General features: G+C 36.2%; 4 protein-coding genes across 4 annotated transcripts; 3 read left to right on the forward strand and 1 right to left on the reverse strand.

Moving 5' to 3' along the window:
- Positions 1 to 439: 439 nt before the first annotated feature.
- Positions 440 to 3,512, reverse strand: UMAMIT25 (nodulin MtN21 /EamA-like transporter family protein). Its single transcript, XM_022863833.2, has 7 exons — positions 3,196 to 3,512; positions 2,198 to 2,260; positions 1,938 to 2,054; positions 1,546 to 1,795; positions 1,286 to 1,444; positions 1,049 to 1,200; positions 440 to 942 (listed from the first exon to the last, which is right to left on the reverse strand). Exons 1-7 carry the CDS (start codon positions 3,369 to 3,371, stop codon positions 762 to 764), a joined length of 1,098 nt encoding a protein of 365 aa, XP_022719568.1. The 5' UTR covers positions 3,372 to 3,512; the 3' UTR covers positions 440 to 761.
- On the forward strand, positions 3,494 to 5,023 carry LOC149518302 (uncharacterized). Its single transcript, XM_089764270.1, has 2 exons — positions 3,494 to 4,063; positions 4,221 to 5,023. The coding sequence occupies exons 1-2, from the start codon at positions 3,494 to 3,496 to the stop codon at positions 4,224 to 4,226; spliced, it is 576 nt and encodes a 191-aa protein (XP_089620396.1). The 3' UTR covers positions 4,227 to 5,023.
- A 1,133-nt stretch (positions 5,024 to 6,156) lies between these two features.
- Positions 6,157 to 9,741, forward strand: LOC111277399 (GDSL esterase/lipase At1g09390-like). The gene is made up of 5 exons (XM_022863832.2): positions 6,157 to 6,602; positions 7,241 to 7,429; positions 8,215 to 8,375; positions 8,850 to 9,114; positions 9,283 to 9,741. Exons 1-5 carry the CDS (start codon positions 6,320 to 6,322, stop codon positions 9,513 to 9,515), a joined length of 1,131 nt encoding a protein of 376 aa, XP_022719567.2. The 5' UTR covers positions 6,157 to 6,319; the 3' UTR covers positions 9,516 to 9,741.
- Positions 9,742 to 10,111: 370 nt separating this feature from the next.
- On the forward strand, positions 10,112 to 12,737 carry LOC111277404 (pentatricopeptide repeat-containing protein At1g09410, mitochondrial-like). The gene has a single exon (XM_022863838.2). The coding sequence runs from the start codon at positions 10,350 to 10,352 to the stop codon at positions 12,459 to 12,461; it is 2,112 nt and encodes a 703-aa protein (XP_022719573.1). The 5' UTR covers positions 10,112 to 10,349; the 3' UTR covers positions 12,462 to 12,737.
- The last annotated feature ends 554 nt before the right edge of the window (positions 12,738 to 13,291 follow it).

The following is a 13,291-nucleotide window of genomic DNA, read 5'->3' on the forward strand; positions in this document are numbered from 1 at the left end:
GCCGGAGGGGCCTTCTCACGCCATTAGGTTTTCTTTCTTTAACGTTGGGAAACCCTAAGATCCAAACGCTGTCGTTTTGGATCCGAATCCCAAATGCTAATTACGTTCGCTTTCTGCCATCTGAGCTTTGCCTAAATTTTCTAGTAGTCCACCAATTTTGGTTGATTAATAATAAAATAAAAAATTCCAATCATGGAGATTAAATATAACTAAGGTTTCTAAAGTTGAAGGCTATCATACTAAAATGAAATTGGGATATCTTTGAAAAACTTTACTGAAATTTAAGCAAGTATACATCTTTATTTTTATTTTTACATGTAACTAATGTTTGCAAGCAATTTCCAATAATAATAATAATAATAATAATATGTTGATTATGGCATTATTACATTGATTTTTACCCTTTTTCTCATAACAAATTAAGTAGGTAACACATACATTTGAGAAGCTTAAGAAACGCAATTGGATACTAGGTTTTTTAGTTTTTACTTTTTGATTGAACTTAACTACTAGAATTGAAACAGATGATGATGCATCATCAGAGATACCATACGACTATCATTCTGATTCTCTGAGTTCATGCATCTATCCTACTCTCTAACTGCATCCAAAACCAAATGCAAAGAAACCAGTACAACTCTGCTCATCAGCAGGATTTACATAATACATACATAGATACATACATTTTCTAAAACAATTCAAAGCGTTGATCGTGACCTTTGATTCTAACCACAACCTTTTGTGCCTCGCAGAAATAGTTCCTACTTTGCTTGCTGTTGGTTTCCTTTCGCCTGTGGATGCAACTGCAGTTCCAAGTCATCTTTCTCACCACCCTTCGTTACCTCACCTATCTTGTCATTGCCTTTCATCTGTTTCATCTCCCTATCCTTCCCCCACAGAACAGCATACAGTCCACCAACAATCAGAATTGACCCTACAACACTGAATCAACCATATCATCATTACAATTATTCATATATTTTACATTAACCGGAAAGACAAAAAAATAAATTAAACATTTCGGAAGAGAATATGAGTGTATACGCACGTTCCAACGTATAATTTCTCACGAAGCAGGGCCCAACTTAGAACAGCCACAATAACAAGCAACAAAGGGCTGAACACTGAGACATAGAGAGGACCTTTTTTTTGGATACTCCAAGAGAGGAGGCAAAATGTTACTGCATTGCATACAATTCCCTGGAATATGAAACAGTTGTTTCTCCTCAATCAGCTCAGGATTACTCAAATTGCCATAGTTCTTAACCAACTGAACTACGCTTACCGCATAAAGAGCTGCAATTAGCCACATGCTGGAGCTCAACGACCAAGCAGATATTCTGTGATCCGAAAAGATGCCTATGATTGTACACTCAATGCTGGCCATGAAGCACATTAGAGTAGTGCATGTGTAGGGAGCTGGGAAGTTCTTGCTTGTTTGTCCCTGAAAATTGTTAAGCGATGATTGTATGGAAATTAACATTTGAATTTTGATAAACGTTCAAAAAATTACTCTTCCACAATTTAAGCTGAAGTATGTATTACCTGGATTATTAACCATACCGCCCATGCAACAGCACTGGCCATTACTAGAAAGGGACCCAGGAAGAAGTTTGACCCATTGCTGGAACTTCTACTAGTCATTTTATCGGCATATTTCCAGTGAATGCTGGATTCACCGATGCCGATGGTGTGTCCATGGTAAAATGATAGCAACATGGCCCCACCAACACATACTAAAGTACCTAATACCTTAGCCTGCCCTGATGCCTTCTTTATTCCCACAGCTTCTTGTCTAGTAAATAGAAAATTCAACAATTATAAGGGGAAAGGGGAAAAAAAGTATATCAACGGCTTGCTCCCCAGTGACTATAGCTAGTAATTGATGAATAATTGAAGACTTATTAGATTACTGCATGCAGAAATGACATTGGCACCTGCAAAGAGCTGCGAGGACAAAGGTGGCTGCTGGAAGTACATTGTTCAATGCACATGCAACCGTTGCAGTAGAATTTTCCAACCCTATAAAATAAAAAACCTGGTTTGCTGTTGCCCTGCATGCATCCATGTTTACTTTGAAGTTAGCCATTAAGGTATAGTAGTTTTGATGATAAGAAAGAAAAGGAAAAAAAAATTCCAAACGAAATGCACAAAGCCACCTTAACAACTTTTGAGGTGAAAAGAACAAAAGACTTACCCTGTCAGTGAACATAAGAAAATCTGGAAAAGAATAGGCTTAGTGATCTTGGGTCTTGTTTTCCTGGATAAAAAGTGTGACAAATTAAGGTTTCCATAACAAGCACAAAAAACTGAAATTGCAAATTAACATACTTATATATATAATTAGCCTGAAAGTAAGGCAGGAAAGCATGAAAAAGTAAAATGCATATGTGAAAACATGGCAACCATGCATAGCTGCTGTTATTAATCAGTGTAAACCTTTTTCCTTAAAAGTGCTCAATTAACGCCACTTCTGACGACATTTGCTAGGACGTTACATTAGCGAAAGGCCAATAGACCAAATGACTTGGCAGCCATGCATGGAGTTAAACTTATGTTTTCGAAGCAGTTGCAAATCACATAAAGCTCCTTTCAGCCATCGATTAACAGAGCTCTCTGTGTAACTTAAACTATACGGCTTCATATATAGAGCCTTTCGTTTTTTCTTTTTCTTTTTCTTTTCCATGACAGATACAGTATTATATTGTATATATGTTGTTCTCTTTGATACTAGCATATCCTTTAATTTGTTCTTTTTTCCTGCAGTTTCTTCGAAACCAAACACACGAGCAGTACTACTGCACGTGGTTGTGTTCTACTCCATTTCTTTGAGGAAACTTCAAGAAAGCTTAATCTGATTAATTAATATTACAAAAGAAAATCGAACCCTTCTGCATCCATTGATTATAAACAGATTAAAACATCAGCGTTAAATTAAGACATCCACTCGAATTCTCACTTAGACCGTAAATAAAATTCAAGAAAGAAAAGATGATTGACTCATGCCAATGTGACAAATTCAAAGCCCACTGGAAAGTACACCCCACTTGACAGTTGACGTAGCAAGCAGAATACTATATATAATATATATGCATGAACAGATCAAATCAGAATTCAGAAACAAGGAATGAAACGGCCAAACGAGGTGGTAACTTCATGAACAAGGTTCTTGATGAATAAATTAGTAACCATTACCGCTCTAAGAAAAAGGCAAATGGAGCGATGGCAAGGGTAGCAAAGATTTGCCGGTATGCAACAAGAATAAGAGGTTTCATTCCAGATTCCATGGCCAGCTTTGATGTGATGTTCATGCCTGCATAGCCGAGTTGCACCAGAACATTGGCCAAGAATGGCATGAAATCACCTAACATTGTTTCTTTAATTCTCTACAGACGATATTACCACTAGGTATAGCTCCTTAGAGAGTTAAAGAAAGAGTTGGAAAGAAAGAAAGTAAAGAAAAGAAAAGAAAAGAAAATACTTATAATGTGGAATGAAGAACTGGAAAGCCCCCTCTAGAGATATATATATATATATATATTATATTTATATTTATATTTATATACGGATGGGCAAGAGTTTCAAGTTTCAACAGAAAGCGATAGAAAATCCCTGCATGAAAGCAGAAAAACCGTTCAGGATTTCTTGCAACACTTGGGCTCTGCATGGGACAAATGGCCGTCACCACTACAAAATAAAGTTGCTTTCAAGCTTTGTTTTTTATTGGGCTTGGCAGCTGTGGCTATACGTTCAAAGAAAACTTGAAGCAAGAAAATTGCCTTATGCCCCGTCAGCTACAACCACAACTGGGACCCTACTATCCCTTTTGTGGGGTCCTAGCCCTGTGGTTTGTTACAACTCATCAATCTGCATGGCTTCCAAGCATGCCTGGGAAGAAACCCCTTCCCAAAGTCAATTTCTTGGATTAGGATATGCAGTAATGATCTCTGCTAACTCTATTGAATTCTCAAACAGGTTAAAGTGGGTGAAGCCAACGGTAATGACAATGTGTGGATTCGAGTGGCCATTAAATATATTTAGAGGGGTCGGGAATATCTTGAAGGTAATAATCTCCGTAAATAAATATTAGTTTTGGACCTATCTGATATTTATTTCAAAGTTCAGACTCCTTCACCATACAAAGCCAATGTAATTTATGAGTTTCTCTTCTTTTTATGGAATGCATGAACTGATTCTTCTGGATTTTCTTCTCTTTCCAGGCTTGATAAAACGAACATGCTTTTTCAGATTGTCATGATATAATGATATATGGAAATTTACATCAGAATGATCACAAGGTATTCTTTATAATTGACATAAATGGAAAAGGGGTTGATTATGGGATCTCTGTCCGAAGGCACCATATCCAGTTGTTGGCTTGTTGCCTTCTTTTTCCAAGTTTTCTTAGCTCACGTTTCTGCCACGTTTACGACTTACCCAGGTTAGGTACTCTGTCTGTCTGTCTAGTTGATCGATTTATATTTATTTTTCTAAAATTAATAGTGGTTTCAAAAGGAAATCATGTAGTGGAATATTAAATATTTTTTAACATGAAAATGATGGAACACACGCAGAATTAATGTTAAAGATTAGTACATATCGCAAATGCAATGATTAATGAAATCATATTCACGAAATTGTAGTCATCTCGTATATGCAATTGTAAGAGTAGATTGCAAAATTTCGATGAGCATTTTAGAATAAAAATGTATGCATGCATTTAATAATGAAATGCAGCATACGAAATGATTGTATATTTTAGAAGAAGAACTTCATTTTAGAGAAAAAGATACGTGCAAAGCAATTGCAGGGAAACATGCATGTTGATGTATGTTGCATAATCATCATTATTGATTATAATGGGAATTATTTGTTTCAATTATTGTTTATCTTCCAATAATTGTATCATGGTTGGGCCCATAAGCTGCCTGGCCCATCGTATAGCCATACCCACCTCCTTAATTTCCTCATAACAACCCTAAAAAAATATTTATTTTATTTGTTAATCAATTCCTCCATTGTAAAGTACCCAACCTCTTAATTCTAACTATAATATATCTATGTGCATATAAAAATGGAAATAATCAAGTTGTTTTTGGATTCAACTTTAAATGATTCAGTTAAAATAATTTGGTTATAAATTAAAATTAAGCTAGTTTTAATTCAATTTTGAATAAAAAACAATTCCATCAAGACTGGTTTAGAATTCAATCATTGAAGTAAATAGTTGTCTATCATTTTCTAATTAATTGGCTACGTATGACTAAATAATGAATGAAATTCCATGTTAACAAATTGCTATCGAATTCTTTTTTAAGTGAAAATTAATTGATATAACATTCGACAAATTAAATGAGCGACGAAAATAATTTCTTTGCACAATTGGCACCACAATTAAAGATTAGAACACCACCTCATTCTAACAATTTTTGTCCAATTTTTAACAAGTCTTAGATTGGAAAATTTTAGGCTCAGATTTCCTTAGGGATATTGTATAGTTGTACAAGAAAAGAGAGAGAAAGAGAAACATCATTGTTGACAAATTAACAAATGTGATGATGATAAAGCCAATCCTATCTATATTTACGTTGACAAGCTTAAAGCAAAGTTTTCTTCTTTTTTTTTTTTTTAATTTCTAATTTATCCTTGATTCTTTGCCTTTATCGATAAGACTTGCTTAACTTGTTTGGTTAGCAAGAGCATTATGCTTTTATGCCTCGAATCCTCAAAATTTATGAAGCATCACCAACATTATACCATTCGACTTTGGTGCTAAGCGCTTGGTGGCAGCTTAAAGCAAAGGTTTAGGACACTGCAAACTTACGCTTTGCCACCATCACTATTTGTTTAAAGACAAATGACAAACTAAGGATTAAGTTTTAAAATTCTATCGATGAAATTTAAATAAAAAATTCGTGAAATATAATTGATTAATCGTAGCATAAAATTTTTAATAAAATTTTAAAGTTTAATGTAAATTTTATTTTAATTATAATGATAACAACTTTCATCATTATTTTTAATTTTATTAAAATTAATTTTATCGTTAATTCAAATGATCTTTAACTCGACCCAAAAGGACATCCTTAAACCTGTATTATTCCACACCCCTCTAAATATGTAATATCGGCATTGTCCTCAAATCTTCATCAAAGCAAAGGTAATAAGCCATGAGAAAGGAAAAAGGGGTCCCAATCCCAAAGCCCAACCCAACGTGACCACAAGGCTACAACTAGCCTAACAAAGCCTAGACTTTGCTGAAGAAAAACAAAATAAAAGTAGTAATCTTTTTCCTATCTTGCTAGCTTGTCATTTCATCATGGCTTCTTCTCACTCCCAACTTTCTCTTTCAGTGCTTTGCCTTCACCCCATCTTCTTCTTCTTCTACTTGTTTTTTACATTATTCTTAGCTTCTTTTCCACACCCAGTTGCTTCCCAATGCAAGAACCAGCCCATCATCTTCAACTTTGGTGATTCCAACTCAGACACTGGTGGACTTACTTCTGGACTTGGTTTTCCTGTCAATCTTCCCAATGGCCGTTCGTTTTTTCATAGATCAACTGGAAGACTGTCCGATGGACGCCTCCTGATTGACTTCTTGTGTAAGTGGTGGTACATTCACATTTTTACTTTCCTTGCTTTCTGTGAGATGTATGATCATCGAACGGTGGGAAATGAGCTGATCATGATCATATCTAGTTTTAGTGCACTTTGCGGTGCACAAGTTGTAGTTGGTCCCGGCTCTCCTTTCGTGACGGTGCTATCGCCTGTCAGTCCTCGTTGTCTGCTCACTGATTCAATTAATAAATGTGGACCCCAATTCTAAATTGCTTGTATTTTTTTTTTAGTATTAGTAAATGGAAAAACAGTTGTAACCTATTCATGGGATACTGTTTTAGTGTGTGTAGATAAAGCAGTAATGAGTAATGAAATGCTTTTAAGAGTATGGTTAATTACAGCTTTATCATTAGCTGTATTGAGTTAGATTACTGTAGTATTAAAAAGTGTCGGCTCAAATAATACTATTTAAGACTATTTTTCAGTTACTAATGACAAATGCTACTATATGAATATACATATATATATATTTACCAGTATCAGATCTCAAGTATACCCCATCAGCCATCAGGTGTTCCGACATGATAATAGAGAGATCTTGGTCTGGGATGGATCTAAAGCTCCAGATATTATATTATATAATACTTGTGAATGTAATTACATGAAGTAATTGACAATGCAGGCCAAAGTTTGAATGCAAGTTTTCTAAGCCCATACCTAGACTCTTTGAGCGGGTCCAACTTCACAAATGGTGCAAACTTTGCAGTGGTGGGCTCCTCTACCCTTCCCAAATTTGTTCCTTTTTCCTTGTACATCCAGGTCATGCAGTTTCTTCACTTCAAGGCCCGCTCCCTGGAGCTTGTTAATACTGGTAATGTTTTTGTTCAGTTCAGTACTCTTTTTCTCATTTTACATGGTAATTTCTCTTAATCTCTTTACATTGGCTGGTGTGTCTGAACTGATCCATTTGATGGAAGAAACTAATGGATGGATTATTCCGTTTTACATAAACTCTTCACTCTTATATGGAGTCTCTGAACTCTTCACTCTTATATGGAGTCTCTAAACTCTTCACTCTTATACGGAGTCTCTAGACTCAAAGGCATCACTTAGCAGCATGTGTTTTACACATTGGAAGTTTCACGGTCACTGCCATGGTTACAGCTCAGAGATTCACCCAACACGTAAATCTTTTGTATCTGTTCTCTAGCTAATGTAACAATGTACATGGTACTAGTTAATCTTTAGCTATATTTCTAAGCTATCTACGATACACAGGGTTATTTGGCAAGTCATATAAGTTGTAATGGTTGGATAGATATTTACTGTCAAATGTGAGTTCTTTGGTTTTTTGTTCTTGTTGATTTACTGTCAAATGTGACAAATGTATATAAATCAAGGAAGATTTAGTTTAACCTCTGAAATTCCTCTGAAATTCTACTTGAGGGGGGGGGGGGGGGGGGAATATGGTTCTTTACAAGCATGCTTAATTAATACTAGGAGAATTTTCTTTTTCTTTTTCAAGATCTATAAAGTGTAATGGTAACATACTGCAGATTTTACCTGTCTTTAGTCACCGGACAACTTTTATGCAGCTTGCACAATATTGTCTAATTACTGAGCTACATTTGGATTAACTGAACTTGTCCTTTTTAGGTTCAAGAAATTTGATTAATGATGAAGGATTCCGGAATGCACTTTACATCATTGATATCGGACAAAATGACATTGCTGACTCATTTGCCAAAAATTTGTCATATGTGCAAGTAACCAAAAGGGTTCCATCCATCATTACAGAAATAAACAATGCTGTAAAGGTGAGTTAAGTAATCCCAGCAAGAGATAAGCAGAAAGGTAGCACCATAAGAGGGCTTTTAGAAATTGCAAAAACTTCGGCTATCTCCTTCCAGAATCTTGATTTATTGTTAAGCTACTTCCATTCTGTTTCCAACCAGCATTAATGTTTCAAACACTATAAAAGAGCCATCAAATTGTCAAAACATATTAGCCATTGTATTGGTTGTTGACACATCCAGGATTATTCCTTTAATATATATATGTGATGAAATCTTAGGAAGTCTGAATGGCATTTAGTGGTATGAAGTATGAACATATGAAGTTCCTAGTTTTCACGTTTAATAACCTTTCAACTCTAGGTAGTCATGATTTAGAGCCAATATTGCTTCAATTACAACCATGGATAGTAGAGTGCTTACTTTGCTACCTGTAGGGGAATGAATATGTCATATTAATGGTTTCTGACATTAATTTTCCATTCATGTTGCTTTTAGGCCTTATATAATCAGGGGGGAAGGAAATTCTGGATACACAACACAGGACCATTAGGTTGTCTTCCTCAGAAACTTTGGTTAGTTGAAAAGAAAGATTTGGATCCACATGGGTGTCTTTTCAGCTATAATTCTGCAGCGCAATTATTCAATGAAGCACTGCGCCATTTATGCATACAGCTGAGGTCTGAGCTGGCTGGTGCTACAATCGTGTACGTAGATATATATGCTGTCAAATATGAACTCATTGCCAACTCCAAGAAATATGGTAAGCTGGTCTTGAATTCATGCTATTGCAATGTTTACTAGTGTAATTTTGTTCAACTTCATTAAGAAGAAGCCAGGAGAAGATTTCATGAAAGGGTTGTTATACACATTGCAGTAGTGAAGACATTATTGTTTTGATCAATCAAATCTTTTTGAACAACGCATGTAGGTTTCTCAAGTCCATTAATGGCGTGTTGTGGGTCTGGAGGACCTCCATACAATTACAATATCAGAGTGACCTGTGGTCAGCCTGGCTACCAGGTTTGCAATGAAGGATCTCGATTTGTTAGCTGGGATGGGATCCATTACACTGAAGCAGCCAACACCATTGTAGCCTCGAAAGTACTTTCCACAGCTTATTCCACACCACGCACTACGTTTGATTTCTTCTGCCATGGTTGATCATTCATACGTATAGATAACATTGGCGCAAGTTAAAAGCATCATCATCATTTTGTTGAGGTGAAGTATTATGTCTGAAAACACTGTAACAGGTGCAATGAGAGTGTGGCTGTCCTGTCTTTGGCTCCTTGAGAAATGTCAAGTAGCTTGATGGGTTCATTTAGATTTTGTATGGTCTTTTTAAATAAACTATTTATAAAATCATTCCTAATATTCTGAAAGATAAGTTTCATTTTGTATACATGTTTTATTAGCGCTAGTAATGGTAATAAATGGTAATAAAAACAAATTGTGAAAGAGGGGATGGTTGTTTGTTAAGAAATTACTAACAATGCCATTGTTAAAGAATTTTGAGATTTTAAATCTTCGAAGTTTTAAACTTAAATTTTATTAATGTAAGTATTTAATTATATTATAGTTTTTTCATTGATTATTTAATTGATTACGTTGTAACAATTCCAAAAAATATATATTTATTATTATTAATTTATAATGTCTCCAAAAGTAATAATATTTAAAAAAAACAGAAACAGGGTTAATTTTGTAATTCAATACGGACAAAAAGACGGTCCCTGGCTTTATTCATTTTTGTTTCTGACTTCTAATCTCCAGACTCCAGCTAGGATAAAGTTATACCTAAGTGGAATATCCTAATCCAACAGCATGAGCTCTCGTCTCTCCAGCTAAATTTTTTTCATCGGCCCTGGCAACGTAAACATAGCACCTTATACTCGAAACTTGTTTTATGATTAATACTAAGTCTCTCCGAAAAGCTTCAATTTCATTTTACCATTTCTTAAAAAAAAAAAAAAACCAAAGCTTTCTTATTCATCTATGCGGTTTCTGTTGAACACACGTAGAGCGTATTCTACGAGCTTTGCGGTCTTTCCCAGATATCGGATTGCGCAATTTGCTCGTGTGGGTCAAATTCAGAATGCTCGTAAAGTATTCGATGAATTATCCCACAAAACAGTCGATTCGTGGAACTCTATCATTGCTGGTTACTTTCAGAACAATCAACCCAATGAAGCCCAGCTTTTGTTCAACAAAATGCCGGAGAGAAACGTCGTTTCTTGGAATGGTTTAATTGCTGGGTATATAAAAAATGGAATGGTTAGTGAAGCTAGGAAAGTGTTTGATAAAATGTCGGAGCGCAATGTAGTTTCATGGACTGCCATGGTTCGTGGGTATGTTCAAGAGGGTATGATGGCGGAGGCAGAATCTCTGTTTTGGTTAATGCCCGAGAAGAACGTGGTTTCATGGACAGTGATGATAGGTGGACTAATTCAAGAAGGTCGGATTGATGACGCGCGTAGTTTGTATGATATGATGCCGGAAAAGGATGTTGTTACTAGGACTAATATGATAGCAGGATATTGTAAAGAAGGGCGTTTAAGTGAAGCAAGAGAGATTTTTGATGAGATGCCGCGAAGAAATGTGATATCTTGGACTACTATGATTACAGGGTATGCGCAGAATAACCGTGTGGATGTTGCTAGGAAGCTTTTTGAAGTGATGCCTATGAAAAATGAGGTGTCATGGACAGCTATGTTGATGGGTTATACACAGTGTGGAAGGATAGAAGCAGCTTTTGAACTTTTTAAGGCAATGCCGGTGAAGTCAGTTGTCACATGCAATGCTTTGATTCTTGGGTTTGGCCAAAATGGAGAGGTGCCAAAAGCAAGGAGGATATTTGACGAAATGAAGGTGAAGGATGATGGGACATGGAGTGCAATGATTAAGGTTTATGCGAGGAAAGGATTTGAACTGAAAGCGCTTGATTTGTTTATATTAATGCAAATAGAGGGAATTAGGCCAAAATTTCCATCCTTGATTAGCATTCTTTCTGTTTGTGCCAGCTTGGCAAGTCTGGATTATGGTAGGCAGGTTCATGCCCAGTTGGTGAGGTCTCAGTTTGATGTTGCTGTATATGTTGCCTCTGTTTTGATTACAATGTATATTAAGTGTGGTGATCTTGTAAAAGCAAAGCTAGTTTTTTATAGGTTTTCTTCAAAGGATATTGTTATGTGGAATTCTATGATCAGTGGTTATGCCCAGCATGGTCTAGGCGAGGAGGCCTTGCAGGTATTCCAATCAATGTTCTCCTCAGGAATGGTGCCAGATGATATTACCTTTGTTGGAGTTCTTACGGCATGTAGTTACACTGGGAAGGTCAAAGAAGGACTTGAAATCTTTGAGTCGATGAAATCCAAATATATGGTGGAGCCAAAAACTGAACATTATGCTTGCATGGTGGATTTGCTTGGTCGAGCAGGCAAGGTAAATGAGGCAATGAATTTAATTGAAAAAATGCCCATGGAAGCAGATGCTGCTGTTTGGGGTTCTCTGTTAGGGGCCTGTAGAAAACATGGAAAGTTGGATCTGGCTGAAGTTGCAGCAAAGAAGCTTCTACTGCTTGAGCCTGAAAATGCTGGCCCCTACATCCTGTTGTCAAATCTATATGCATCTCAAGGTAAATGGAGTGACGTTGCAGACCTGAGAAAGAACATGAGGGCAAGATGTGTGAAGAAATCACCTGGTTCTAGCTGGATTGAGGTTGAGAAAAGATTACATATGTTCACTACTGGTGATATCAGGGCACATCCTGAGCATGCAATGATCATGAGAACGTTGGAAAAATTAGGTGTGTTGTTGAGAGAAGCTGGGTATAATCCTGATGGTAGTTTTGTGTTGCATGATGTGGATGAGGAAGAAAAGTTGAATAGCTTGAGGTATCACAGTGAGAAGTTGGCTGTGGCATATGGATTGCTGAAGGTTCCTATGGAGATGCCTATTCGTGTAATGAAAAATCTTCGAGTTTGTGGAGATTGCCACACTGCAATTAAATTAACAGCAAAAATAACCGGGAGAGAAATCATTTTGAGAGATGCTAATAGATTCCATCATTTTAAGGATGGCTTCTGTTCTTGCGGGGACTATTGGTAATCGAATAGCTTGTAATGTTATTAATGGATTGAATTCCAGATTGGTTTTGAGGCAATATTCTTTTATACCCTGCGGCGCACTTATCATTGGTGCCACACTTAAGATTTCCGGCACGAACAACTCATAATGCTGGACTTGTTATTCATATGGTATTAGTTCCTACTGGTGACGAAGAAACTCTAGCAACATTGAATGGGATTACGGAAATGTGTTTAAGTTCAAGGTTCATACTATTTATCTTTTCGAAAAGAAAAAGTGAAGGCAAATTGTGATTAATGTCACCGGTGTGCTCTCTCTAATTGTCTATGATTTCTCGACTGAAATATTTGTCATAGAATGTCTGCAGAGCTGCCTTCAAGCCCTGCACGCACAACTGCTCTGTATTAACCTCAGGCTCATGCTGCAATGTGAAAGAATTTTATACTGGTTTTTAGGTTATGACATGGGGGATGGCACTTGGGGAAGGGAACTTTGCACACCGCATTCTATCACCAATAATTCTACAGCAAGAGCTTTTACAAAAAAGAAAAAAAAAAAAAAAAAAAGAGGTTGGCACTTGACCTTCTAAGTTATAATATTTGTCTTTTCGTGAGCACCAATTTCAATATTGTCGTCGCCCTACCCCCAAAGTGATTTTATTTTTACCAAATTGAAATTTGAATTTGAGACCAACTATTTTAGGAATTTGATAGTGGCATTTGGTGGTCAAAAGGGTATAATAGTTTTTTTTTTTTTTTGTCTTTTAGAAGTTTTTGGAAGACAATCGAAAGTATTTGTCATTTGTGCCGACCTGACATATCAGGTTAGTTTGACATGATCAATGTCACATC

This window comes from Durio zibethinus, chromosome 7 (assembly GCF_047325235.1).
Source record: "Durio zibethinus cultivar Kanyao isolate XHJ-2024 chromosome 7, ASM4732523v1, whole genome shotgun sequence".
In the NCBI taxonomy this organism is placed as follows: domain Eukaryota; kingdom Viridiplantae; phylum Streptophyta; class Magnoliopsida; order Malvales; family Malvaceae; genus Durio; species Durio zibethinus.

Excerpts from the sequence above, each read along its gene's own strand:
- UMAMIT25 (XM_022863833.2), bottom strand. The coding sequence starts at position 3,371 with ATGTTAGGTGATTTCATGCCATTCTTGGCCAATGTTCTGGTGCAACTC. Across the intron at positions 1,201-1,285 it reads TAATTGCAGCTCTTTATGCG|GGAATTGTATGCAATGCAGT; the intron begins GTAAGCGTAGTT and ends TTCATATTCCAG. Across the intron at positions 943-1,048 it reads GAGAAATTATACGTTGGAAC|TGTTGTAGGGTCAATTCTGA; the intron begins GTGCGTATACAC and ends TGGTTGATTCAG.
- LOC149518302 (XM_089764270.1), top strand. The coding sequence starts at position 3,494 with ATGAAGAACTGGAAAGCCCCCTCTAGAGATATATATATATATATATAT.
- LOC111277399 (XM_022863832.2), top strand. The coding sequence starts at position 6,320 with ATGGCTTCTTCTCACTCCCAACTTTCTCTTTCAGTGCTTTGCCTTCAC. Across the intron at positions 6,603-7,240 it reads CCTCCTGATTGACTTCTTGT|GCCAAAGTTTGAATGCAAGT; the intron begins GTAAGTGGTGGT and ends TTGACAATGCAG. Across the intron at positions 9,115-9,282 it reads TGCCAACTCCAAGAAATATG|GTTTCTCAAGTCCATTAATG; the intron begins GTAAGCTGGTCT and ends CAACGCATGTAG.
- LOC111277404 (XM_022863838.2), top strand. The coding sequence starts at position 10,350 with ATGCGGTTTCTGTTGAACACACGTAGAGCGTATTCTACGAGCTTTGCG.